This window comes from Narcine bancroftii, chromosome 3, assembly GCF_036971445.1.
Source record: "Narcine bancroftii isolate sNarBan1 chromosome 3, sNarBan1.hap1, whole genome shotgun sequence".
Taxonomy (NCBI): Eukaryota; Metazoa; Chordata; class Chondrichthyes; order Torpediniformes; family Narcinidae; genus Narcine; species Narcine bancroftii.
The window spans coordinates 153,863,502-153,889,413 of record NC_091471.1 but is presented as its reverse complement, the minus strand read 5'-3'; the positions used below and the strand labels follow the sequence as shown (position 1 = coordinate 153,889,413).

Genomic DNA, 25,912 nt, shown 5'->3' with positions numbered 1-25,912 from the left:
TCAACACACTCCCTTATGTCTTGCAGTGGGAAATAATGCATACTCATCAGCAGTAAACCATTCGCTGTCTCACAGAGGTGATTTCAGGCCAATACTATGGTAGCTGTAACTGAGCCCGGTGCAGAGACACCACACAAATGGGTGTCTGCTTGCTTCCCATCTTTATTCTCACATCTGGCTTTCTTCTTCACTCTCGATGCCCTCCAATTTACATGCAAGCTGCCGATGACGTAGGCACTCATCATCTGAAGCCTTAACAACTTTAATTGACAAGGTTATAGAATTAACTTTATTTCCCACCCTCCCTCCCCATGATTAACCACTCTTGTGCCAGCCTCAAAAATTTGACTTTGCAATTGAGTTGAGACTAAAAACAAATCTATTCTAGGAAAGGAATCATGGTGTAATGAATAAAATGAAAAATCTTTTTCCTTAGGATTCAATTTCCTCCATATATTTATAAAAATTTATGTCTTTCATTAACACCATCAACTGCTTAGCCATTTTAGTTTTAATTACTGATTTGGGGGATTAATCCAATAATGGATCGAAACAACAATTAAAATCACCTCATACCATAATTTTTCATAAGCCTGATTCAAATTAAGAAAAGAGTCCACCATAAATTGTTCATCATCATTATTAAGGTCCAACACTCAGAAAAAAAGTGTACAATTAAAAACAAAATTCTACCAGTTGCTGCAAAAACTGATTCCAATTTAAAAGGTAACTTCTTATTCATCAAAATGGCAACCCCCCCCCTTGCTTCAGAATTAAAAGAAGATGATATAACCTGCCCAACCCAATCTCTTTTTAATTTTTGATATTCTTTATCAGTCAAATGGGTCTCCTGCAAAAAAACCCACATCAACCTTCAATTTTTTTAATATAAGCCAATACTCTCTTTCTCTTAATCAGGTTATTCAGCCTGTTAACATTAAAAGTAGTAAAATTTAAATTAGCCATAAAGTATCTCTATAAGCATCTCACCATAAATGGTGAAGCACCTCCCTATGACATCAATACACTAAAAAACTAAAGATCTCCTCCAAGAAAGAACAAAAAGGAAACCCCATAGAGAAAAAAATAACACAAAAAGAATACTCAATTGTATTACCTCTCTCATTTACACAGGAGTGACAAATGCCACAAAGTGGCCAACGATTTCAAAAGGGGTCAACAGTTGGACCACCCCCTCCCTGAACAAAATAATCAAAAATAATACAAAAAATTATCTCAAGTGTGAAATACTTCTTCTAAATCTCAATTAACTTGATCATCATCAATGCCAATATCAATCAACTGCTGAGATTCCATCTCTCGTTTACCATTCTTCCCTTTTAGAATAACCACAAGCTGCTGAGGAAATTTATCTGAATTTTGACCCTGCTTATTATCGGGTAAAGAATTAGCAAAATCCAAAGCTTCAGCATCATCAGAAAAAAACTGAGACTGATAATCTCCATAAAAAAGTTTTAACACAGCAGGGTAACGAAAAGCAAATTTATAACCTTTCTTCAAGAGAACATCTTTAGCTGAATTAAATTCTTTATGACGTTTAATTACAGCTTGACTCAAAATAGCACAAAAAAACACCCTATGGGCAATGGGCTCTGATTATTTCTCACATTCTGTACCACAAGTCTCAAAATCAGTTCTCTATCTTGTTAACGCAGATCATATAACCATATAACCATATACGGAGCAGAAACAGGCCATGTTGGCCTTTCGAGTCTGCACCAGTTCACTGATTTTGTGCGCCCTCTTCAGGCATTGATGATTTTAAGTGTAGTGTATCTTTGAGAATTTTAACATCTATCCATAGGTACTCTGTACTTTGGATGTGAAATCTCATATTAAAATATTCAAAAACATTGGCTGTGTGGGAGAAGCCAGTGAGTGGCCGTGGACAATAGCTTCTCAGACTGGAGGCCTGTGACTAGTGGTGTGCTGCAGGGATCGGTGCTGGGACCAGCGTAGCTTGTCATCTAGATCCACAATCTGGACAACAATGTGGTGATTGGATCAGCAAGTTTGCAGACAATACTCAGATCAGAAGCAACGAATCAAAATAGACCATGGTGCTTGGCCAGGAAATGACTTCCTTTGCATTGCTCGATGTGGACTAATAGATTGTAGCAAAGGTTCTGGCTAATAGATTGGCTAAATGTTTACCTGATTTGGTTCATGTAGATCAGGCAGGTTTTATCAAGAACCGTTATTCAACGGACAATGTGGTAAAGTAGATTTCTTTAATTAATATTTCTTGGCAGCAATCTGACCAACCAATGGTAATCTCTTTGGATGCAGAAAATGTCTTTGACAAAATGGAATGGAGTTTTTTGTTTAAAGTCTTGGAAAAGTTTAATTTTGGGCCTCTTTTTACTGGTTGGATTAAGACTTTGTATAAGAATCCCACTGTGAGAGTGCTGACAAATGGACAGATCTCTTTACCATTTACATTATCTAGATCAACCAGACAGGGCTACCCTTTGTCACCAGCTCTGTTTGCATTAGTCATTGAACCTTTGGTGCATAATGATTTGGCAGGATAGTCCTATTAATGGTATTAAGGTGAATTGTGATGAATATAAGATAAACTTGTTTGCAGATGATGTCTTGATATATTTAACACATCCCTTGCAATCTTTGGAGATTTTGCATAAATATTTGGAACAGTATGGTGCATTATTGAGATATAAAGTAAATTGGGAAAAGAGTGAAATTATGCCTTTAGTTGATTTGGACTATTCATCATGTAGACAAGTTGTAAAGTTTAAATGGTCTGATTGTATTAAGTATTTGGGTATTATTATTGATAGTAACTCCAATCATTTATTTGCATTGAATTATTTACTCTTATTGACTAGGATTAAATGTGATTTGAATAAGTGGAAGGATTTACCTATAACATTGATAAGACAGGTGAATTGTATTAAAATAAATATCTTCCCCTGAATTCAATATTTGTTTTAATCTATTCCATGTAAGATCCCTCATAATTTTTAAAAAGATTTGAATACTTTGGTGAGAAAATTTCCGTTGAAAGATAAAATGGAGAGGGTATCATTGCAAAAGTTAACTAGGAAATATGCATTAGGAGGTTTACAACTTACTAATTATCAAAATTATTACGAATCAGCTCAGTTAAAATTCATTAATAGGACGTTTCAAGAGGACAACCCTCAGATATGGGCTAATATTGAACTATCTCAGATAGGTGAAAAGAGGATGGATCAATTTATTTATCAATGGAACTCACAGTTATAAAGTAATTATAATTTGCTAGTGCTGAAACACTTGATGGAGTTATGGAGTAACAAGAATGAAATTATAGGTACTCAAGGGAAAATTTCGGCTAAAACGCCTTTGTTCCAAAATAAGCTTTTCCCCTTTACAGTTAATAATCAACTTTTCAAGTTATGGGAGCAAAAAGGAATTAAATTGGTACAAGGTTGTTATGAGGTGAGTTATTTTATTTCTTTTCAAAATGAAAGAGAAATATGAAATATCTTTGAGTACTCATTTTTCTTATTATCAAGTTAAAACATTATTGTTAGATAATTTTGGATGCACTTTGAGGCTTCCTAGAAGGTCTAAATTGGAAACTTTACTTACCGATGGTGGTAAGAAAGGTTTTATATCTGATATTGTAACGAGTCCAGAGGACCCCAAAATCCAGCTGCAATAGATATGCACCACAAATAAGGTCCAATCTCACTGGTTGCAGGCAATTCTTATACTGTGCACAGAAGTTAACATTAATAAAGTTCACCAGGCTTTGGTGCTTAACAGGTAAATGGTTACCACTCAGAAAGGTTCTTATTGGTTTTCAGAGAGAGAGTTTTTCTTATTCCAGGACATCCACAACTGATTCCTTTTTAATCAGCCACTCCAGTGTCTTACTGATGGAACTTGTCCCCTTCAGGGTTCTCCAGATGATAACCTCTTTCTTTAAGATCACCACAGAGTTTCTTTCTTTTTCTCCTTTTCCAAGGGAAACACCAGACAGCTAGTCCTCTCCTTTAACCAGGCTGTTTCCCAAAGCTTGCCAGCTTGTGTCTCTGGAACCAATGTCTCTCTCTCTCTCTCTCTCTCTCTCTCTCTCTCTCTCTCTCTCACTCCCTCCAACTCTGAGAGCAAAATCTGTTTTTTTCTCCTCTCCACCTGCAAAGATCACAAGACCTCTCAGAGAGTAAATTCACTTTTCCAGACAAAGCTGCCACTGCATGTTGTTACATTTGTTGCCTTTTGCAAATAACAGTCCACCATGAGTCTCTGAGCATCTTATAAAAGCTCCTGCAAAAATTCTGCGTTTTAAAGTGTTTGTGTGTGACCTGCTCTAACAAACCTTTCCCAATTTATTTCCCAAACACCTCTATATACTCTGTCACAATATGTATACCTTATTGCAGAGTAAAATGCCTGAACCAGATGTTGATAGAACTAGAGTGAAATGGGAAAAAGATTTGGAAATATCTATTTCCCCAGATGATTAGATGTTGATATGTGAGGAGAGTATCACTAAAATTCTAAATGTAAGGTATAGATTAGTCCATTATAATTTTATTCATCAATTATACTTGACTCCAGAGAAATTAAAGAAATTTAAATATGTTTCTTCTGATTTATGTTTTAGAGGTCATAAGGAAATGGGTAGTTTAAATTAAAAATTCCACTTGACCCAAAGATATTTTTATTGGGTTATATTAAAACAATGAGTTTGAAAATAAAATTAGATAAATTTCAAATTGTTTTTTTAAGGCTGGCTTTAGCAGTGGCTAGGAAATGTCTTGCAGTTACATGGAAAAACGAGACCAAATTGAACATTCATTGATGGCAGGTGGAGATTAGATCATTTATTCCTTTAAAGAAGATAACATATGAGGAGTCACGTGATGGAGTAGTGGCCGGACGGTGAACTCCAGCCCTCTCCAGAAAAGTCGGGAAAAACAAAGGAAAACACAAAGGCACAGAAATAAAAGTTACAGAAAAGTGAGTATAAAGGTGGAAAGAAGATGGCGACAAAAAAAGAAAAATCGAAAGCAACGGTAAGAAGAGAGGAAGAGAAGACAAAAGAGGAAAAAGGTGAAGGCCTTACCTGTCCGAAGAGGCCCGCTACGGAGAGAGAAACCCGCTCCCTCAGGTCGGTAAATAATGGACTACAAAAATGGCTCGCAGAGCTGAGTAAAAGTGCGCAACCGCGCATGCGCGATACTTCGCGCATGCGCGATGCGAATGAAAAAAAACACACCGGCGGGAGGGGGGACCAGCTGGGGAGTCGATCTCCACAGCCGGCAACGACAGGTGCAGAACACCTGCAGCAAGAAGAGAACACAGAAGACAATGGAAACAAGAAAGAAGAGAAGAAAAGGGCCACAAAGAAACAACAGATGGCCAACCCAGAGGAAGAAGAAGAGGAAGAGGAAGAGTATAGTGAAATAGGAGAAGAAGAGAAAGGCAAGATAAAGGTTGTACTGTCTCTTATTAAAGGATACATGGAGTCATTTAAAAAATGGCAAACACAGGAATTTAATGATTTAAGAAAAAGAATAAACAACACAGAAGAGAAAATAAATAAAATGGAGATTACCTTAACAGAAAGGGGAAAGAAAATGGACAAGATGGAAGAGCGGGCAGTTGCAGCAGAAATGGAGGTAGAAGACTTAAAAAAGAAATTGGAGAAATCTAATAAAAAAACTAAAGAGACACAAGAACTACTAGCTCAAAAAATAGATACAATGGAAAACCATAACAGAAGAAATAACATAAAGATAGTGGGCCTTAAGGAAGATGAAGAAGGCAAGAATATGAGGGAGTTTATAAAAGAGTGGATCCCTAAGACCCTAGGATGTCCAGAACTACAGCAAGAAATGGAAATAGAAAGGGCACATAGAGTATTGGCCTCTAAACCACAACCACAACAAAAACCAAGATCTATTGTAGTAAAATTCCTAAGATATACTACAAGAGAAAAGGTACTGGAGAAGACAATGGAAAAAGTAAGAGAGGGCAACAAACCACTGGAGTATAAAGGGCAAAAAATCTTCATTTATCCAGATATAAGTTTTGAACTCCTAAAGAAGAGAAAAGAGTTCAATACAGCAAAGGCGATTTTATGGAAGAAAGGGTATAAATTTATACTAAAGCATCCAGCGGCATTGAAAATATTTATTCCAGGACAACAAAACAGACTATTCTCGGATCCAGAAGAAGCACGAAAATTTGCAGAACAATTACAAAAATAGACTGAGGGAGGAAGACGGGTAATGAGAGTTAAAATTATCACGATTGATATGTATGTGGGTAAAGACAAAAATAGACTGAGGGATGAAGACGGGTAATGAGAGTAAAAATGATCACGATTGATATGTATGCGGGTAAAGAGGTATAAGAGTGAATAGAGACAATGAGCATACATGAATGTATCTGTACTTAGAGGAAAATATAGATAGTATAGACAAGAATTAATAAGGGAAGGTAATGGAATAGAGAGAATAAGGAGGGAATTAAGAGTGACCTTTGTGACATATGAAAAGTGAAATCTTTTCTGGGGGGGGCGGGGTGGGGGGAAATAGCGGTCACTGCAAAATCAGTTGACGCTTGCGAGTGGATTCGCAAATCCAAATGGAGAGGGGAGATGTGGTTGTCCGACAAGGGATAAAGGACAACTCAGGAGGTGAAGGGGAGATTGGGGATAAATAAGATAGAAATAGGAGAATAAGGAAAATGTTGGATGTTGTAGGAATGTTGTCTTATAAAGAGTTGAAAATAAGAAAACAGAAATGGAAAAGGAGGAAAGGTAATGATGGAAAAACAGAAAGAGAAGATAAACAAAATATAAAAGGGCTACGCTGAACTATATGACTTTAAATATTAATGGAATACATAACCAAATTAAAAGGAAGAAACTACTAAATTTAAATGAATAAATGTATTCCATTAGAAAAAATAACATATAGGTTAAGAAATAATATTGAAATATTCGAACAAGTATAGGAGCCTTACATTAAATACAATAGCGAAAACCTACCGGGGACAAACATTACCTAAGTTGATGGAAGGAGAAGGAAAGAAAAGAATGGACTCAGTAGAATTTCTGGTGTAATTTTGTTGAATGACAACATTGTCTGACTGGCTTAATGCAACCTAGATTGTCTACCTAAAATGGATGAGAGGGGGGGGTGGGGGGTGGCTTGGGAGGAAGGGGGGGCGGGAGAAAAAGTCACTGTATATGTGTGAAAAAGAAATAGTGTATATCATGGATAATGTGATTTATGGTGTGTGTAGAGCTCGTCGAAAGAACCAAAGACTTGTTGATCCAAACCAAGGCTTTTATTAGCAAAAGACCGGAGCTCTTCACAGGTGGCCGACCAGTCCGGAATGATCCGACCTGGCTAGGGACACAACCCTTTAAGGCCCAAACAATAGGTGTGGCTTAGCTCTCAGCCAATCGCTGTAAGCACAGTCTAGATACAGTAACTATATACACTATGTACATTGGTGATAGATCTGTACTATCACAGTGTGAAAAATAAAAAATTAAAAAAAAAAAGATAACATATAATCTACAAAATAATTATCCCTTTATTATTAAAACTTGGAGCCCGTACATGGAATGGATGCGATTAAATTATTAATACTTTCTTTCCCATACATTGGCGGTGCGGTCCCAATCCATGGCATATAATTGAATGTATTGTTTTAGTAGATCTCCTCTTTTCTACTGTTATTTGAATGTATGATTTATTATTGTTTATAAATAAAATTTTCAAAATAAAATTCACTCTTGTGCCTTTCAGAGAGGCCAGGAACACTCAGACTGAGCCAAACTGTAAAGGCTCCTGATCCACACACGAGGAGTTATTGAGTAGGGAAATGTGTTTCCCCAAGTGCCAACTGTTCGGAAGCAAGGTTGCATCATGTGGCTGACAGACAGACATATATGATCCAGTGATCCTTGGGTGGATCAATGGTGGAGACGGTGAGCAAATTTGAATTCCTGGGAGTCATTATCTGGGTCTTTCTTGGACCCAACACATTAATGTCATTGTGAAGGAAGTACTTCAGAGCGTCTACTTCCTCAGGAGTTTGCGGAGGTTTGGTATGACATTAGAAACCCTGGCAAACTTCTACAGATATGTGGTGGTGGAAAGTGCGCCACATGGTCTGGTCTGGAGGCACTAATACATCTGAGCCCTGCAAAAGGAAGTAGAACAGCCCAAGAGGTCACTGGCAAAACTCTCCCCACCATCAAGAACATCTACAGGGAACGCTGCCATTAGATCATCGTGGATCCACACCACCTCTGATCTCACAGCTGTCATCTGGAAAGAGGTGACCCAAGACTCATTCTACAAGGTTCAGGAACAGGTGCTACCTCTCCACCATCAGACCGCTAAACAAAAGACTCAGAGACTACTTAAAAATTCTTCTTCTGCATATTATTTATTATTGAATATTTATTGTATAATGTACAGATAGTCTATTTATATTTCTCTCCCTATTTACATTTCTCTCTTTTGTATACAGACCTTTTTTCTTGAGTATAGTTTACAGTTACCGATAAGTAGAAATTTTGCCTGCCCCACAGGAAAAAGAATCTCAGGGTTGTATATGATGTTCTCTGACAATAAATTGGAACTTTGAACTTTAGTGCTTAGTGCTTAAGCAGGTCTGACTGAGAGCTTGTGTTAAGCATTAAGTAGCATAGCTCCCCAGTAGTCCAGCTCTGCTGTTGTGTTGGATTTGCCTGGAACCCATCCCTTCAAACGTGAATGTGGTTGCCAGTAACCTGCTGTCCACCTGGCCCTTGGGCTCTGGGTATATTCAACATCATATTTATCACAGTCATAGGGTCTTACAGCACAGAAAGAGAACCACAGGCTCAGCTCATCAATGTGACCTTCTTGCCCTCATTAGGCCCAACCTCAAACTGAATTACATTTGTGAACTCTATTGACTTGTATTATGTTTTTATAAGAATGTCACAACATCAAGGAAGCAGGAGGAAGTCATTTGGCCCATTGTTGATATTTTCTCAGTGCAGCTGACTTGCTCTAACCCCAAGTCCTTGTAATTCTTACTGTATATACGCTTGTAATAGTTTAATTTTGTGGACCAATTTTTAGGGTAAAATTTATGGCGCCAACAATAACATGCATACTATTTTTTTACCACAGTAAGTACTTTCGTCAATCAGGGCGTCAGGAATTCCGATGAGCAGGTGGCTGGCTGAGACCGAGTGCTAAGTTTGCGTTCAAGGTCTCAGGAGTTTGGATGGGCGGATGGGCAGCCAGATCGGGTGATAAGTCTGTAGTCAGAGTGTCAGGAGCTCCGGTGGACAGGCGGCTGGGGCATAGGTGAGAGTCTGTGGTCGGGGAGTTGGGAGCTTGGATCAGCAGACATTTGGGGTCTAGGCAAGAGTCCATGATTGGGAGGGCAGTCAGGGCATCAGGAGCTTGGCTAGGCAGGCAGCAGGGGCTGAGGAGAGAGTCTGTGGTCGGGCTGACAGGAACTCGGCCGGGGCCTAGGAGAGAGTCCGTGATTGGGAGCTCGGATGGGAGGGTGATCAAGGCATCGGGAGCTCCACACAACCAATGTTTCAGGCTTGAGCCCTGCATCAATATACATAACCACATTTCAGGCTTGAGGTTGTATCTTTATCTTTGCTACATAAAGTACACTTTTTGACCTGTTGAGTTTCTCCAACATTGTGTTTTTACTGTTAACATAGTGGTTAGCGTGCTATTACAGAGCTAGCGACCTGGGTTCGAATTTGGCGCTCCCTGTAAGGAGTTTGTATGTTCTTTCTGTGACTGTATGGGTTTCCTCTGGGTACTCTGGTTCTTTCCCATCCTCCAAAAAACACCTACTGAGTTTGTAGGTTAATTGGTATATTTGGGCAGAATGGTCTTGAGGAAAATTGGGTGAGTGCCTACCACACAGTTACTAAATCATAGCAGTATAAGGTCAAGTAGAGCATGGTTTTCTGAAAAATAAGAATTGTGCAATGAATGTTAATCTCTGGAAGAAAGGCTGACTTGGCCGCACAAGCTACACATCTCAGGTTGTGAGGTAATGAGAGCAGCCTTACAGGAGGTGGCGCTACACCTCCCCATTGCTCTCGAGTAGGGAAAGCCAGCAGCAACCAGAGCAAAGGGGACAGTGAATATGTGCTTACTTCCATTCTTCATGACAGGGCTAATTGTACACCACTTCCTTATAATGTTGGATGAGATAAAAATGTAAGCAATAGAGATTCACACAAAGAAGGCATTGTTTCCTCTGTAGGCTGTCCCTCCAAAACCCTCTCCCTCATTTCAAGCCACATCTCCAACAGTGGCTCAAGGTCCAGTTTACCAGGAGGAAAGGTACCATTTCCCCGACTTCCAGCTGAATCTCAAGCTGCTTCTTGCACCAGGGATCCACTTTTCTTTTCTGTAGCCATTGCTCTTGTGTGACTATTGTTCTATCTCGGCTGCCACACCAACATAACCAATTCTATACATGATGTGACCCTCTCACTCCCTAACTCTCATTCCCACTTAGCTGCAGCCTGATACAGAACATTGTATTGTCTTCATTCACATTTGCTTCCAATGGGCCAACATGTCAGCAATTCTTTGAGTCTCAAATATTCCATAAATGATAAACTTGAGAGGTTATTAGGCAGAGTCATATCCCTTAGAGTCAGGGCCTGAGCTCTTCCACAGGTAGGCACCTGAAGAAAATGGTGGGAGTGGGGTGAGGAGGAAAAAGCACAGGATAAAAGGTCATAGGTGATACAGGTGAGAGGGTAGAACCATAGAAACAGGCTTTTTGGGCCTTTGTACCAAACTTTTAACCTCCGTAGTCCAACTGACCTGCTCCCCGACTATACCCCTCCACATCCATGTACCTGTCCAAATTCTTCTTAAAAATTAAAATTGAGCCTGTATTCACCACTTCAGCTATCAGTTCGTTCCACACACCCACCACTCTCTGTGGGAAGAAGTTCCCCCTAACTTTTTTCCCTTTCAACCTAAACCCACATCATCTGGTTTGTATCTCACCTCAAGATTCAATTTATTGTAAAGGGGATTAATGGGTTTTGTGTCAATAACATTTTGGGTATTTGATAATTTTTTTTTTCTTCCAGGTGTATTCTTTTCCATAATTTAAGTATGTGATGTAATACTGGTGAATTGTTGTATTGCACCAATTTTTCATCCCATTTATGAAGTATATGTTCCGGGATATTTTCTCCCAATTTGTCTAATTCTATCTTAGTCCAATTCAGTTTTTCTCCTCTCTGATAAAAATCTGATTATTACCTTAACTGTACTGCCCTGCAGTAATTTTTGAAGTTTTATAACTGGAGCCCTCCTTGTTTCTAACTCCATGTTAATTTTTCTAGCGCTATTCTTAATTTCTTACCCTTCCATAAAAATTTCCTTACTATTTTCTTCAGTTTTTCAAAAAAAAATTCTGTCAGGGGAATTGGTAACATTTGGAATAGATATTGCATTCATGGGAACACATTCATCTTAATACAGTTTACTCTCCCTATTAAAGTTAATGGCAGTTCTTTCCAGTTCTCTAAATCTTCCTGTATTTTTTAAATTAATGGTTCATAGTTTAATTTGTATAAATGTTTTAGGTTGTTATCTATTCTGATATCAAGGTTATGTATCACCTGTGATTGCCATTTAAAAGGGGTTTCTTTTTAAAATTCTGATTAATCAACTTTGTTCATTGGCATCACTTCACTTTTATTAATGTTAACCTTGTACCCTGATATCTCTCCATATTCTTTTTTTATTGATCTATCTGGCTCTGTTAAATATACTATGATGTCATCTGCAAATAGACTGATTTTATATTCTTTCTCTTTTATTTTCATTCCTTTTATCAACTCCACCAATGGTTCTATAACCAAAGCGAACAGTGAAGGGGATAATGAGCATCCTTGTCTTGTTGACCTGCTTAATTTAAAGTGATCTGATACATATTCATTTATTATTACCTTTGCTAATCCAGTGAATACATTTTTCTGGTAGTTTAAATTTCTGTAACATTTTAAACAAATAATTCCACTCTACCCTGTCGAAGGCTTTCTCTGCATCTAGCGTAACAGCTACCATTGGTGTTTTATTTATTTGTGCCGTATATATTAAATTAATAATTTGCAAACATTATCAGCTGCCTGTCTTTTTTTTAACAAATTCAGTTTGGTCTTGCCTTACTAGTTTAGGTACACAGTCATTCAGTCTGTTTGCTAGTAATTTTGCTATTAATTTATAATCTGTATTCAATAATGATATTGGCAATATCAGTATGATGTTGGCAATAACGGGTCTTTTCTCTCTTTCGGAATTACTGTGATTATTGCTGTTTTACATGATTCTGGTAAGTTTTGGGTCTCTTCCACCTGATTCATTACTTCAAGGAGGGGCGGGACTAATAGATTCCTAAAAACTTTATAAAACTCAATAGGGAATCCATCTTCACCTGGTGCTTTATTGTTTGGTAGTTTCATTAATATACCTTGTATTTCTTCAGTCTTAAAAGGTTCTGTCTATTTATTTTAATCCCCTTTACAATAGATAATTTATCTTTCAAGGAATGGGCTAGAAAAAGAATCAAGGAAATAGAAGATTGCTTTATGGGAAATAATTTATGAACATTTGAGCAATTAAAAGGAAAAATATGGAATAATACAAGGTACAATGTTTGCATATTACCAGTTGAAAAGATAAATTGGGAAATAGCTTGAGATACCAGAAAGTAGCAGCTATGAATATTTAATCACAGACACAATGATAATTAAAAAAATATAACCAACATGTACATCAAACTTCAATATAAGGAAGAGGATGAAACAAAGTATAAACCAAAACAAAGTTGGGAAAAACATTTAAACACAGAGATAAAGAACGAAACATGGGAGGAGTTATGTAGAGGAACAATGAGGAACACGATAAATACTAGATTACTTATGATACAATATAACTGGCTACATAGATGATATGTTACTCCTCAGAAATGAAAAGGGTGGGACCCAACACCATCGGATCGATGCTTTCACTGTAAACAAGAGCCTGGAACAACATACATGCAATTTGGACATGTTCAAAAATGAAAACTTTCTGGGAAGATCTAAACCTAATATTAAACAAAATCACAAAAAATAATATACCAAAAAATAAAAAAAAATTCTGTTAAATAATATGAGACAAAAAAATTGGACTAAAATTAGACAGAGCCCAGATAAGATTTATTATGATAACACTAGCAGTAGCAAAAAAGTGCATTATGACAACTTGGAAAATGGAAGCAAGCCTTAAACTACAACAGTGGTATACAGAAATGAACACGTGTATTCCATTAGAAAAAATTACATACAATCTGAAAGACAAATATACATATTTGAACAAATTTGGAACCATATATAAAATATGTTAGACAATAGAGACCACAGACCTCCATCTCTTAAAATGACATGATAGAAACATAGAAACATAGAAAATAGGTGTAGGAGTAGGCCATTTTGCCCTTCAAGCCTACACCACCATTCATTATGATCATGGCTGATCAGTACCAGGTTCCTGCCTTCTCCTCTTACCCTCAATCCCCTTGGTCACAAGGGCCAAATCTAACCTACACTTAAATATTGATAGAGAACCGCCCTCAACTACTTCCTGTGGCAAAGAATTCCACACATTTACCACTCTCTGAGAGAAGAAATTTTTCATCATCTCAATCCTAAAAAACTTCCCCCTTATCCTTAAACTATGGACCCTGGTTCTGGTTTTTCCCAGCATTGGAAACAATGCATCTAGTCTGTCTATACCCTTAAGAATTTTATAAGTTTCTATAAGATCCCTCCTCAATCTTCTAAATTCCAGAGAAAACAAGCCTAGTATTCTTCATATGTGAGTCCTTCCCTCCCCAATATCAGCCTAGTGAACCTTCTCTGCACCCCTTCCAAGGCAAGGATATCCTTCCTCAGATAAGGTGACCAAAACTGCACACAGTACTCCAGGTGTGGTCTCACCAAGGCCCTGTACAGCTGCAGTAGGATCTCTCTACTCCTCTACTCCAATCCTCTCGATATGAATGCCAACATACCATTCGCCCTCCTCAGCGCCTGCTACACCTGCACCCCCACTTTCAACGACTGATGCACAGCCACACCCAAGTCTTGCTGCATCTCCCTTTTTCCTAAACAGATACCATTTAAATAATAATCCTCTTTCCTGTTCTTACCTCCAAAGTGGATAACCTCACATTTATCCACATTATACTGCTTCTGCCATGTCCTGGCCCACTCGCCTAACTTGTCCAAATCACCCTGCACTCTCCTAGCATCCTCCACACAGCTAACCCTGCCACCCAACTTCGTACTGTCTGCAAATTTCAAGTTACTGCTATCTATTACCACATCTAAGTCATTGATATATATCATAAACAACTGCGGCCCCAGCACAGAGCCCTGCGGAACCCCACTAGTCACTGGCTGCCATTCTGAAAAGAACCCATTTATTCCTTCTCTTTGCTTCCTTTCCCTCAACCAATTCACCTTAATACCATACTTCCTATACCGTGCTCTTTAAGTTTATACGCTAGTCTTCTGTGTGCGGAACCTTATCAAATGCCTTACTAAAGTCCAGGTATACCACATCCACTGGTTCTCCCCTATCCACTCTACTGGTTACATCCTCAAAAAACTCTATTAGATTCGACAGACATGATTTCCCCTTCACAAAACCATGCTGACTCTGTGCGATGATACCACTACTTTCCAAATCCCTCCTTTCTTAAAGAGTGGGGTTACATTGGCCACCCTCCAATCCTCAGGAATTAATCCAGTATCCAAAGAGGTTTGAAACATTATCACCAACGCATCCACTATTTCCTTCAGCACTCTTGGATGCAGACTATCTGGCCCCAGGGATTTATCTGCCTTTAATCTCTGCAATTTAACTAATACAACTTCTCGACTTACAATTGTTTCCATTAGTCCCTCTGTCACAATAGATCCCCAATCCTCAATAATTTCCTGTAGATTAGTTATGTCTTCCTTGGTGAAGAGAGAACTAAAATAGTTATTCGAACAGTCTGCCATACCCTTGTTCCCCATAATCAACTCACCCGTTTCTGTCCTCAACAGACCCACATTTGTCTTAACTAACCTCTTTCTCTTAACGTATCTATAAAAGTTTTTACAGTCATTGTCATTTTTTTATGTTCCCTGCCAGCTTCCTCTCATAATCCCTTTTACCTTTCCTAATTAATCCTTTTGTCCTCCTCTGCAGAACTCTGAATTTCTCCCAATCATCAGGGATATTATTCTTTTTGGCTAATTTGTAAGCTCCTTCTTTGGATTTGAAACTCTTTCGGATCTCCCTTGTTAGCCATGGATGCGCTACCCTCCTCGAGTTATTCTTCTTTCAAACTGGGATGTACATTTTCTGCACTTCTTCCAAGCTATCCTTAAATGATTGCCATTGCATTTCTACCATTAGTCCTTTAAGTACCATTTGCCAATCTATTTTAGCCAATTCACATCCCATACCATCAAAGTTATCTCTCTTCAAGTTCAAAACCTTTGTATCCGTATCAACTCAGTCACATTCCATCCTAATGAAGAATTCCACCATATTGTGGTCACTCTTCCTCAAGGGGTTCCTCACAACAAGATTGCTAATTAACCCATCTCCATTACTTAATACCCAGTCTAGAATGATTATGAGAACAATAAGATTTAAATATGTGAAAGTGGACGATTCGAATTCTTTGTTTTTTGTTATTTCTTTGTTTTATGTGTTTTATTATTTATTGGCTTTTGAAGAGGGGTGGAGGAGGGATGAAAGGGGAAAAAGAAAAAAATGTCACTGTATGTATTAGTGATGATTATTTGTGAATGTTGTTATTGATATGATTCATGGTGCAAAAGTTTTTAAAAAATTTAAAAAAGATTCAATTTATTATCATGCTTTAAAAAAAAGTGTCATAATACACGGAATTGCTTTTGGCTGCTGTAAGGCAGATAGATTGGTCTTCGGCAGAAATTGCCTGAAGTGCCTCTGACAGTTAAAGAAAGAGAAGCTAAAGAGAGTTCCCTCCAGAGTCATCAAATATCCATGGATTCGCCCCAGTGCTCCTGCAGCCTCCACAACCACACTGAGTCCAGTCCAAACCTTTTGATCCCTTTTCTCTCCCATTCTCTAAAGGAAAGGTTATCTATTGGGAAAGAGATTAGTTGATTTTGCATCAATAATAATTTTGGTAGTTGATAATTTGTTTTTTTCCTTTCTACGTGAATCTTCTTCCAAATGTTGAGTAAATGATGCAGTACTGGTGAACTTCTATGTTGCACCAAAGATGCACTCTTCCTGAAGAAGGTTTGGGGAAGCAATTTTGTTTGCTTATTCACAAACATACAGTGAGGTAATTGGACAGCATTGTCATTGCTACATGTATCTGTTCCCACTCTTTAAAACTCTTCAAGTTTTCCAACTTGTTTTCAGGCAGACTCTCTTGTTTAAGCACCATTCTCCCTTCCCACTCACCTTGGCCCACCCAACATTGTTTCTCTTTGCAGTCCGGTGGAACTTCAATGGCAAGAAGAGAATGAATAAAACCTCCTGAGTTTATTCACTGATTTGGTACTTCTTAACTTCAAGGTACATGTACTTTGTGAGAAGGCAAGAAAATGGAATATTAATCAGCTTAAGTACACAAACTTCTTTGTTAGAAGTGTAAAGAATGATGGAGTCATAGAATTACAAAATTATATAGCATAGAAAATGGTCCTTTGTCCCATCACTTTCATGCTGACCTTTATTCCCAACACTACTAACTTCATTTTCCCAAATTAGGTCCTTATCCTTCTATGCCTTGTCCATTCAAGAGTCGGTCTAAATGTCTCTTAAACACAATGATTATATCAGACTCCTCCACCTCCTCTGGCAATCACCCTCTGTGTTAAATATCAAACCCCCTTTAAGACTAATTTCTCTCATTTTAAACCAGCACCCTCTTGTTTTTGACAACCTATTATGGTAAAATGCTTCTAACTTGGTGAATTTCTCCAGCGCTTTTGAAAACTGCACCAGTCCCCAGCATCTGCAGATTTTCTTGTTTACCTCCTTCTGACTCTCTATCCTATTTATATCTCTTTATGTACCTTTCATTGGTTGCCCCCCCCCCCCCCCCCCCACCGCAACAAGACTCCTTCGTTCCAGGAAAAAACAAGCCTTGCCTACCGCATTCCTGGCCATAACTGAAGTCTTTCACTGCAGGTAAATTCCTGGTGAATCTCCTCTTGCCATTGCAACCACATCCTTCTGACAACAGGTCAAATAGGCAACTACTATGTCGCACAGAAATATATGGAGGAACGGCTTTTGGCACTGCAGCACATACAAATGTTTTAATTTTTGTTTTATGTTGATATTTTCTGCAGCTAAAATGAATGACAAAGTGACCAAAATAGAAATGAAATGCAGACAAAAAGGGAGGAATCCTAAAGAAAGGGGCTCAGAATGAAAAATAAGTTGAAATAGTTCATGTGACACTGAAGTTTCCTGGGTTGATCCAAATGTGAAATCCATATTTGTAATCCATTACTTGTATTTTGTTTATCAAAATCACAAATAAGTGTTTAGTCTCCAGACCCTCTGCTTTGGCTTTCAGGTAACTTCATCTTGTAACAGGATACCATACGGATCAGAACGATTTTTGTATCAATCTGTGCTCTGACTGATCTAACTGGGCCACTGCATGGGGGAGGGGAACCACTAAAAGCCACACCAATGTCTCCAGGGATGGGTAAAGAAAACAAATTACTAGCAATCCCTGCTCCAAAAAGATTCAAGTTTTTCCAACAAGAAACCAGGTTAGTCATGACTCCCTGTCAGCAAGAATGCCCACTTAGACCAGGTCTTGGATGAAAATCACTCCCAACTTAAAGCAACAGCCTCAGGAAGCACAATTTGGGAAGAATAATTATTCTTGAAGCAGAGAAAAAAATGGAACAGCATCTGCTGTGTTAATAGTTTCTGACATTTGAATAAAGGGTCAATAAACTCTGCTTGACTTGGTGTTTCTGAATGGGCAAGGGTGAGCTGTAAACACTCATTATTGCCTGGGCAGGGAATAGAGGGGTTTGAGTGGCAGCAAGCAATCTTTCGGTAAACCACCTTTTCTCAGCCAGATGTTTGCTAACTTATTTGTGCAAGTCATGGCTAAATATCTTGTACAAGAACTTTACATCTGTGTTCCTAAAATAAGAATGAAAGTGGTAACTTTTTTTCTGAACAACGAGTAAGACTGATGTCGAGCCTGAAACGACCATTTCAGACCACAACCTAGTTACTGCACCCAGCTTTACCATATTCTTCTTCAATCTCATGAGAAAATTCACTGCTTTCTGCACACAGCATTGTAAACCTCATCAAAACACTTGCAGTTCAAAATTATCCACGTATGGAGACAAACCTTTTGATATTTAACAAAAATAACCCATATACTTACCATTGCTGCCTGTGAAGCAGTCCCTGCTCTTGCCAATGAGTGCAATTAATGACAAAATGTTGAAACCTTTGTTTAATATTTAACTCATTACAAAATACTTAATCGAAAGCCAGCCTGTGAGCAGTTGACATTGAACTCTTTCCCCTCCTCCTTTCACTGAACCTAATGGAGCATAGATATGGGTACAGCCTGTCAATGAGTGGAACCATAGCAACGCAGAAACAGGTGAGGCTCTTCCTGCTTGGCAGGTGTTTACATTACTGTATAGGTTTCGCTACATGCTGGAGTGTATCCCATCCATACTTCAAATGGCCTGTCGTGTAGTGGGGCAGCTGATTCTAATTGGTCATCCCACATATTAGAAATCTACCTGAATGAAAAGGGCAGGGCAAAGTTTGCCCTCCAAGGTTGGGGATCACAGAGAGGCAGCAAACAAACCTAAGGCAACAAAGAAATGTGAGTCATATGACAAATTCCAAGTGAAGGTGAAGCTGAGAGAGGACATCAAAGGGTACATCATCCACCCTCCCCTCAGTGTTTGTGACTGGAGTGAACTGTGGGCATTTGGTCTATGGTGGACAGCCCAGGGTGTGCAAGAAATCTAGGCATCTGGCAGCCCAGTGCAGCACTGTTATCTGGAAAAAATGCAAGCAGGAAGGGCTGTGCAGAGAGTAAGTACTGTAATTTGTGTGGGGAAATAGGCCACCTCTAGGGAGCCAGTCCAAAACAGGTAGCCACCTCTGCACAGATGACAAGAGGGGAAATGGCCAACATACTATCCCAAGCAAGATCAACACCACTTCAACTTCAACTGACAAAGACCCCGGTAGAGACCAAGGTGACCGAGGAGACCCTAAACACGTCCAGCTCCAACCCCCAGTCACTAGGCTGGAGGCCCCTTCTGAGCTGGCAGAGTCGATGGAGGAGGGAGCTGTGGAGTAATGGCCGATGGTGAAGAAAAGAAAGAAAACCCTAAAAGCCCCACAGAAGGAACTGGCAACCGACATTGTAAACAGTGGGTAGAAAAGGGTTAAGGCGCAACCAGAAGCCAGCAACCTTTTGTTGTCTGAGGACGAAGCCAGACTGAGTGCCGGACGAAGGCAGAGCAAGTCAAATTTATTGTCATCTGGGCGTGGCCATGCGAAGGACTTAGACAGACATGTTTAGGTTGAGCTCTCCGTGAAGAGTATCAAAAAGATGGTTAACATTTTAAAATTAAGAATTTTTCACTAAAAAATTGACAAAACAAATACTAATAAACCAAGGCAACCGAGAACAAAAAATGAAGAAGTTTCTACTCAGCCAAAGCTCGAAAGGGAGCGGCGCAAGAGTGGCCTCTGGACCTGTGGACCACAGCAGAGCTGGGGCGTCAGGACAAGAACTAAATATTATTCTGGAGAAAATGAAAAACTTGACCAACCAATTTGTTGGTGTTGAAAATGTCATGAGAGACATGACTGAAAGGATGACTGAAATTAAAGAAATCATTGAAAACAATGAAAAGAATAACCCAAGCAGAAAAAGAGTTAGTAAAAACACAAGATCAGCTAAAAGCTTTGGAGGAAGATGCAAAGCAATAGGAGTCGGACAGACAAGGTCAACCACACAGAGAATTTTAGCAGATGAAATAATGTCTGAATTATTGGACTGAAAGAAGGAATCAAGGGAAGAGATCCAGTGAACTTCTTCGAAGCATGAATCCTGCGAGTGTTGGAAGAAGGCAAATTTAAGAAAAACTGCAGATTGAAAGGGCTCATCTGGATTTCAGACCTAAGAGAGCTGGCGATCAGTGATCATGACTGTTCCTGGTAAGACTTTTGAGTTACCAGAATGGGAGACAATTCTGGGAGCAGCATATGAATACTCTAAGAAAAATAGTGGCCGACCTGAGATTGACCAAATAAAAGTGCTTTTTTTCAAGATTTTAGTCCTACTTTGATTAAGCAAAGGAAGGAGTTTGATGATGTAAAATGGCAACTGCATTCCAAAAACTTGAAATATTCAATAATAAACCCCTTGACTCCGAGAGTCGAAGTACCAGAAGGTAATCGATGTCTTTCAAGACTAAGAACAAGATGGAAAATTTCCTATGAGGTTTCTGAAAAGATTAAGGTTAACAAAGAAGACTGTGAATAATGTTTACAATGGGACAAAATGAAAGTTGTATTTTTAAAAAATCTTGTATTTATTGTTGAAATGTAAATTTTATTGAAATGCTCTCAGAGAGCTCAAAAAAGAGAGAAAACTGGGAATAGTAGTAGCAAGGTGGAGGTTCCGTTCTAATGGGGAGAATGCTGCCCAGAGAGGAGGGGGGAAGATTCCATGGACTTTATTGAGGGCTTTTGGGGTTTCCTTTTTATGTCACCTTCAGGGCAGGGACTTTGTATGTGTATTTTAAAGGGGAAAGATCACAATTATTTAAACAATCGTACAGGTTTTATTGTTAAACAATATTTGTTTAAAAAATCAATATGGACAGAACGTTAAAATTTATTAGTCTTAATATTAATGTGATAAATGGGGTGGTAAAAAGGAGGTGGGTCTTGACATACCTAAAAAAAATTAAAGGCAGATTAGAGTCTTTCCACAAGAAATGCATCTTCCCAAACTGGAACATGCTAAATTAAAAAGAGTTTGGGTGGGACAAGTAATATCATCTTCATTTGGCTCAAAAGCAAGAGGAATAGCGATTCTAATTAATAAAACTATATCAATAATAATAGAAGAGACACTGACTGACCAAGATTTGTAATGGCACGTTGTAAAATTTATGCAGAGTCATGGATGTTTATGAACATCTGTGCACCAAATTATGATAACGAAGCCTTTATGAAAAAGATATATATATTTTAAAAGCAGCAGAGAAAAGACAAAATATACTGGTCGGAGGAGACTTCAATTTCTGTCTAGATCCAATACTGGATAAATCAGCCAGAACAGTAACAAGGGCAAAAGGTGCAAAAACAACACTTTCCTTTATGAAGGGTTTAAATTTGATTGACATATGGAGGCAGTTTAACCCTATAGAAAGATACTATTCATTCTACTTAAAGGTACATGATTCACATACAAAGATTGATTTGTTTTTAATGTTTGCCCAGTTAAAAAGTAGATTGGTAAAAACAGAATATTTGGTGAGACTTTTATGAGATCATTCGCCATCAACTTTAACTATTACAATAATGGAAAAACAAGAAAATGTGTACAGGTGGCATCTCAGTCCCATACTGTTGAAAAGGAAGGACTTTTGTGAGTTTATCAAGAGACAGATAGAACTATTCTGTGAAACTAGCCTTTCTTCTACTGATAATAACTTTTCAATATGGGATACACTTAAAGCTTATCTAAGAGGACAAATTATTTCTTATACAAAGCATCTTAAGAGAGAATATGCTACAGAACTGGATGGTCTTGAGAAACCTATAACAAAATTGGAAAAAGATTATCAGAGAACAGGGTCACAAGAAAAATATTGACTGTTAGAGAATAAAAAATTAAACTACAACATATTACAAATGTAAAGGATGGAAAACAATATATTAAAAACCAAATAAACAATATCATGAGTTAGGGGAAAGGGTGCATAAAGTTCTATCTTGCAGTTAAAGGCAGAGGAGTCATCTAGAATGATAAATGCAATAAAAACAGAGGCCGATATTATACCATATAATCAAAAGAAATAAATAATTTTAGACAATATTATGCAAAACTAGATAAATCAGAAATATTAGGAGAAAATGAGATGGACTAATTTTTAACAAATGTTGAACTTCCAAAATTAGAAGATAGAAAACAAGTTGATTTAGATGCCTTTCACAACAGAAGAAATCGAGAAAGCCTTGGGTACTTTACAAAGTAACATAACTCCAGGGTTTCCCCCTGAATTCTACAAACAATTTGAAGATTTATTGATACCTCTCATGATGGATGTTCTGGACTGGGCATTGGAGACCCAGACCCTCCCGGAATCTTTCTCAACTGCATTAATTACACTGTTACTGAAGAAAGGTAGAGAGCCATTAAAAATGTCATCATATAGACCTATATCACTTTTTAATTGTGATTATAAAATATTGGCAAAGACTTTAGCTAACAGACTGGGACAACATCTATCAAAATTAATACACATGGACCAGGTGGGGATTTGTCACAGGAAGACACTCTTCCCTGTCTACCTAGGTAGACTATTTAATATAATACATATGGCAAAATCTAAGTTGAATCCAAGTATAACCATCTCCCTAGAAAAAGCATTTGATTGATTAGAATGGTCTTTCTTATTTAAAACACTGGAAAAATTTGGTACAGGCAGAACATTTATAAACTGGATAAGAAGTCTTTATCATAAACCACAAGCCAAAATTATAACTAACAATCAGATGTCAGCAGGTTTTCCCTTGAGTAGATCGAGTAGACAGGGGTGTCCTCTGTCTCTGGCACTTTTTATCCTAGCTATTGAACCTCTGGTGGAGATAATAAGGAGAGACCCAGATATTAAGGGCTTCTAAGTTGGACAGGAAGAACATAAAATTAGTTTATTTGCTGATGATGTGCGATTATATATGTCTGGCTCAGCTGAATTCTTGATAAAATCACAAACAATATTAGAAAAATATAAAAGAATATCAGGTTATAAACTGAATAAAGACAAAAGTGAGATAATGCCATTGAAAAATTTTGTTTATGAGATATCAAAAAGGTAGTAGATTTAAATGGAAGATAGATGGAATCAAATATTTAGGAATAATGACAGATAATTTACAGAACCTATAAATTTAATTACATTCATCTTTTAGAGAAAAAAAAGAAACATTTACAGAACTGGAAAGACCTGTCAATTACTCGAGTGGAAAGAGTAAATTGACTTAAAATGAAGGTGATGACTAGATTACAGTATCTTTTTCAATTGTTTCCTATTGCACTATCTAAAAATTTCTTTAAATTATTGAATAATTACACAAGGCAACTCCCATGGAATAACCAAGTACTGAGAATTTCATTGAAAAAGCTAATTTGGGACTATAAATTGTTGGGAGGACTTAGACTTCCAGACTTTAAGAAATATTTATCAGCAGAAGCAAGATTTTTATTATTCTTTTTTGAAGATAGTCTCCCTTCTTGGATCTGAATGGGACTGAATTCAATAGAAGAAAAAACAGTGAGGGATTTTATTTATGAATGGAATGTTAAGTTAATAACAAAAAAGAAGGATATCTCTATATTAATACATATGATTAGAATATGGCAAGAAGTAAATGAGTGTATTGGAAAAAAAAAAGCAGGTATATAATTAAGAACACCATTATGTAAAAATGCGTTGTTAACTATGAATCTGGGTAACAGATAGGTTGTCGGGTCCCATTGCGTGCATTCACTTTGGATAGGGTTCCTCTCACCTTGGTCACAGCTATGCAGGGGACCAGTTCATCAGGGGGACATGGAGCTTTTTTTGGCATCATTCTGTTCTTCTCATCAAACCGTGCATAGAAGTTGTTTAGTCTGTCCGGAAGGGAGATGTCATTGTCCTTAACTCACAAGGTCGACTTGTGATTTGTAATAGTCTTGATCCCTTGCCATATGTGCCTGTGTTGCCAGGATTGCACAGCTGTCTGTGGATCTTCTATGCATATCCTCACTTAGCCTTCTGGATTGCACAGGAGACTTCACCCCTGGATGATTTTAGTGCCATCCTATCCTCTGTCCTGAAGACAGCATCACAAGCTCTGAGAAGGGCCCAGACCTCTGTATCCAACCATTGTTTCTCGTTAGCCCTGGTTGTGAAGCATTTGATTACAGTAACACCCTCAATACACTTGCTGATGAAGCCACTCACTGAGCTTGTGTACTCGACCGATGTGGGTAGCGGCCTCCCTGAAACAGCGCCAGTCCATGGTCTCAAAGCAGTCTTGTAGCGCTTCTATCCACTCCCTCCCCCCACCCAGCCACATCCTGATCTCCCTGCGAACTGACCTAGTTTGCTTTGCCAGCTGTCTGTATGCCGGGGTTAGCAGGACAGATATGTGATCCGAGAAACCAAGTGTCAAGATGAAGTGGAAAGAAAGAAGAATAATGGATTATGAATAAGCTGTCAGTGGGAAACCCCCAGGTCCAGGAGACTGGGAGTAGTGCAGAGTCGATCAACCCCACCCCCAGCTCCAGGAGAAGAATACAAGCCAGCCAGGTAACAGAGAAGCAGCATCACAGTCGGATCTCTCCCCAAGTGACACCACCAGCTTCACCTGAGGAAGCCCCACTCCCAGAGGAAGATCACCCCTGTTCTTGAGCCCAAAATCAGTGCTGCGGTTCACCAAAGCAGTGGGAATGAGGGCTCAGTCTGATTGACTCTGGATTGTAAGAATTGCAAGTAAAAATACAAAACTGGAGAAACTCAGCAAGTCAAACAGTGACCTTTACATAGCAAAGGTGAAAATACATAACAACATTTTGGGCTTGAGCCCGTCAAGGTATGGAAAAATGTTGGTAGGCATCCGAACAAAAAGGTAAGGGGGGAGGTGTGTCGCAAAGGCAGGAGGTGATAGGTGGTGAAGGGAGGGAGGGCACTGCAGCAAGCAAGGGGAGGAGGGATGGCTGAGTGAATAGAGAGGGAAGGGAGGTGGAGAACTGACAGGGTGAAGGGAAGGGCGAGAGAAAGGAGAGCAGTCTAGGAGAAACTGGAAAAGTCGATCTGGAGTGTGCCCAAATGGAAAATCAGGAGTTGTTCCTTCAATTTACAGGTGGTCTTGGTGGGATAGTACACAATCAAATGAGTATGGGAGTGTGATACAGAACTGAAATGGTTGGCCGCTGGGAGACCTGTGTCACTGGTGTGGATAGAGCAAAGGTGCTCAGTGAACATCTTCCAAGCAGTAAGAATTGCAAACTGGAGACTCCTATAAACAATAATGGAGATTAAAATAGCAAACCTCAATGTATACAGTGTCAAAAGCATTACCCAATGTGAAAATACTTTGCAATACCTGGCCAAGGTCAAGTCAGATGTAACTTTCATACAGGAGTGTGGACTGCCACATCTCAGGAACTATTAGAGATGGTCGTGATGGTGGCCCCATGAGTGGTCTATATGGTCAGGGGGAATGATTGTTGCGCATCTGGTCTGGATATCTTGCTGCAGGGAGGCAACTTTGTAATCACTGAGGTTAAGGAGGTGGTTGGGGGAATCTCTTCATGGTGGATCTAACCTACTCTGACATCTCACTCTGGCTGATCAATGTGTGCACCTGAGTGGAGTGAGAGCTGGCTGTCTTCCAGCAGCTCCCACCATTTCTGGTGACGTTCAAGTCAATTGTTCCAGCTGGTGACTTCAAATGCATCATCAATGCAGCTGAACAATCTGGTGGTGGTGGACAACAGACTGGATGGCTCTTCCAGG

At 38.7% G+C, this 25,912-nt stretch overlaps 1 protein-coding gene across 2 annotated transcripts in view; it reads right to left on the bottom strand.

Annotated features, from left to right (window-relative positions):
- The window catches only part of LOC138757698 (vesicle-associated membrane protein 8), a 60,831-nt gene that overhangs the window by 22,988 nt on the left and 11,931 nt on the right, over positions 1 to 25,912 (bottom strand). The window contains exon 1 of one of the 2 annotated variants that reach the window (XM_069925412.1): positions 18,523 to 18,653. The exons of the other annotated variant lie outside the window; for it this stretch is intronic. Coding sequence (XP_069781513.1) covers positions 18,523 to 18,525 — 3 coding nt within the window. The 5' untranslated portion in view covers positions 18,526 to 18,653. Of the gene's footprint in view, positions 1 to 18,522; positions 18,654 to 25,912 lie in introns of those variants that run through there. 2 annotated transcript variants of the gene reach the window in all.